The following is a 2,501-nucleotide window of genomic DNA, read 5'->3' on the forward strand; positions in this document are numbered from 1 at the left end:
ATTCAACCTTAGATTGTCTGATCTAGTACTATGATTAAAACTATAATTATAACAACATAACTAATCAATTATCTAATCCACCCTCCTTTTTTTTTTTTCTTTTCTTTTTTTCCTGCCCAAAATTCTCCATTTCTTGTATTCATTCCTAGGACTATATAATTCGATCCTAATCTATATAAAATTTGGTATATAACAATATAATATAATTTTTTTAAAAAAAAAAACTAGAAAATTGATTAAAAAAAATAAAAATTAACCAAGAAAATCACCCAACGTACCTTGGGTAGCATTGTCTAAGGCTTTATCTCTTGAACAATTGATATTCACATTATAATTGGAAGTCCCACCCCCACTAATTGACCCCCCCATTTGCTGATTACTAACATTATTATTATTACTCTTTTCAGCATCCGTGGTTTGGTGTTGCTGACTCATTGCACCTCTCATATTCCCATCATCATCTCTTTGTTGTTGTTGTTCTCCTCCACCTCTCCAACCACCACCACCACCACCACCCGTAGCGTCCGATGGTAATCGCATCGGCGTAAACCCGAACATGGTTTGATCATGATTCCCTAGCACCCCACCAAGGTCTGGGAACATAACGGGTGGTGGTGGTGGTGGAGGGTTAGCTGATGCTGAGGCTGATTGTAGCAGAGATTGAAATGACGAGTTTTGATTATTTGTTGAATTGTTTGATATTGTACTATTTATATTTGGTTTTTGTGGTAAGGGTCTAAATGGGTAACTGGTGTTGTGGTTGTAACCAGCGAGGAGACGTTCGAGTGAGCTCGGGTTGTGACCCGACATCGGATGTGGTAGACCCGACCTAGGTCCGCCCGAGCTTGAACTTGACCCGGATAGAAGATCGGTAAGTCTTCTAGATATAAGAGGGGAAGCAGCAGCTGAGAATGGTGATGACGGAATGCCAGTGAATTCTTGAACCATCGCTCGGAAATTAGTTGTATCCGTCGTTAATACCGTCGTAGGCGCTCTTCTTGACGCTCGAGTTCGCTTCCTCGGGTTCTTACCACTGCTGGTGCTACCACTAGCACCAGCAGTGGTAGTTTGTTGATGTATTGACATAGCTTGTGAGGGTACCGATCTCGGAGGCGGAAGGTGGGTGGTGTTAGGGGTAGTAGTGGTGCAACTCTGATTCGGATTCGAACGAGGAGGATGTGGGTTAGGATCGGACAGGTTGGTACCAGTAGAGAATTGGTTATTAGTACCAGACCATCCGAACATCAAGTTCTGATAATTAGCTTGGGTATCAAAAGAGTCTAAGTAACTAACATGTGCCGAAGACGGCTGCAGTGGTGGTATATGATTGTTGGGAGATAAGACAAACATAGAATGATTATTATGACTATTGTTAAAATGAGACGATGAAGGAAGGATGTTATTAGTAGTAGTAGTACTACTATTAGTATTACTCAAGAAGTAATTACCTCCCGTTGCTGCTGATGATAATAATACTCCGCCGGATTCATATTCTTGATCATCGCCACCACTCGATGATTGCATGCTACTACTATTCCCCGATTCCATGACGGAGGCGGGGAGAAAGTAAGGAGCGAAATCGATCGATCGATCTAGATACGGAAATGTTTTGGAGGCCCGGGGCAAAATCTAAAAAGATTGGATATGCAATGAAGGTTTATGATCTTTTGTATTACTTTTTTCTCTTCTTACATTAGAGAAAAAAGGGGTGTTATATGATCTAGAAAAAAGATTGAATTACTGTTTTTAGAAATAGTGCAGTGCAATAGCTAATTAAAAAGGAAGAAATAAAAAAAGAGGGGATTTTTGTGATTGTTGAGTACTCTCTATGTAGCTGAGCTACCAGTTCTATGTTCTGATGAGAAGAATGACTAGGGTTTATTTTTTGGGGAGAGGAGAAGAAAAGGAGAGAGAAAAGAGGAAAGGTGATAGTTAATGAAGAACTTTTTGTTAAAGAGGAAAAAAAATTGTAGAAAAATTGAAAAAAAAAAGAGAGGAAAAATGGAAGAAGCTTACGTTTGAACTTGGGAAGAAGATCCTTTTAGGGATTGAAGGGGATAGGTGGGGTTTGTGTTTCTCTTTTTCTCTATTTTTTTTATTTTCAATTATATAATTTTTTTTTCGAAAGTATGGTATCGACGATGGAGAATGAGGTGGATGACTCAATTAAACTATTACTCGTATTATCTTTTGTACGTTCACGTAGTTAAGATAAAGGATAAAGGAGTCACCAACTTTAAGAACTGCAACTTGTATAGGTCCAGCTGGTACGTGACCTTCACAACCCGTACCAGCTACACGTCACACTAATGTTATTACGGAGTATAATTTAAAAATTAGAAAAATGAAATACACAATAATATAAAAAAATAAAATAAAAAAAAGGTGAGGTGAGGAAGAATTAAGCAGCAGTTGGCTAATGGGGGGTGAAGGAGTCAAACTCAAACAAGGAGAGAGAAAGAAAGGAGGGGAGGATGGGGGGTTGGTTGGCGAACTAGTTA

The 2,501-nt window shown here is 39.0% G+C and overlaps 1 protein-coding gene across 1 annotated transcript; it reads right to left on the reverse strand.

Annotated features, from left to right (window-relative positions):
• LOC145615410 (uncharacterized) lies at positions 1–2,132 on the reverse strand. Its single transcript, XM_081670484.1, has one exon. It carries the CDS (start codon positions 1,546–1,548, stop codon positions 253–255), a length of 1,296 nt encoding a protein of 431 aa, XP_081526610.1. The 5' UTR covers positions 1,549–2,132; the 3' UTR covers positions 1–252.
• Positions 2,133–2,501: the final 369 nt, after the last annotated feature.

Source organism: Chenopodium album, chromosome 25 (assembly GCF_948465745.1).
Source record: "Chenopodium album chromosome 25, dcCheAlbu1.1, whole genome shotgun sequence".
Lineage (NCBI taxonomy): Eukaryota > Viridiplantae > Streptophyta > Magnoliopsida > Caryophyllales > Amaranthaceae > Chenopodium > Chenopodium album.

What these genes read in the sequence shown, in the direction of transcription:
- LOC145615410 (XM_081670484.1), bottom strand. Translation starts at nt 1,548, where the DNA reads ATGGAATCGGGGAATAGTAGTAGCATGCAATCATCGAGTGGTGGCGAT.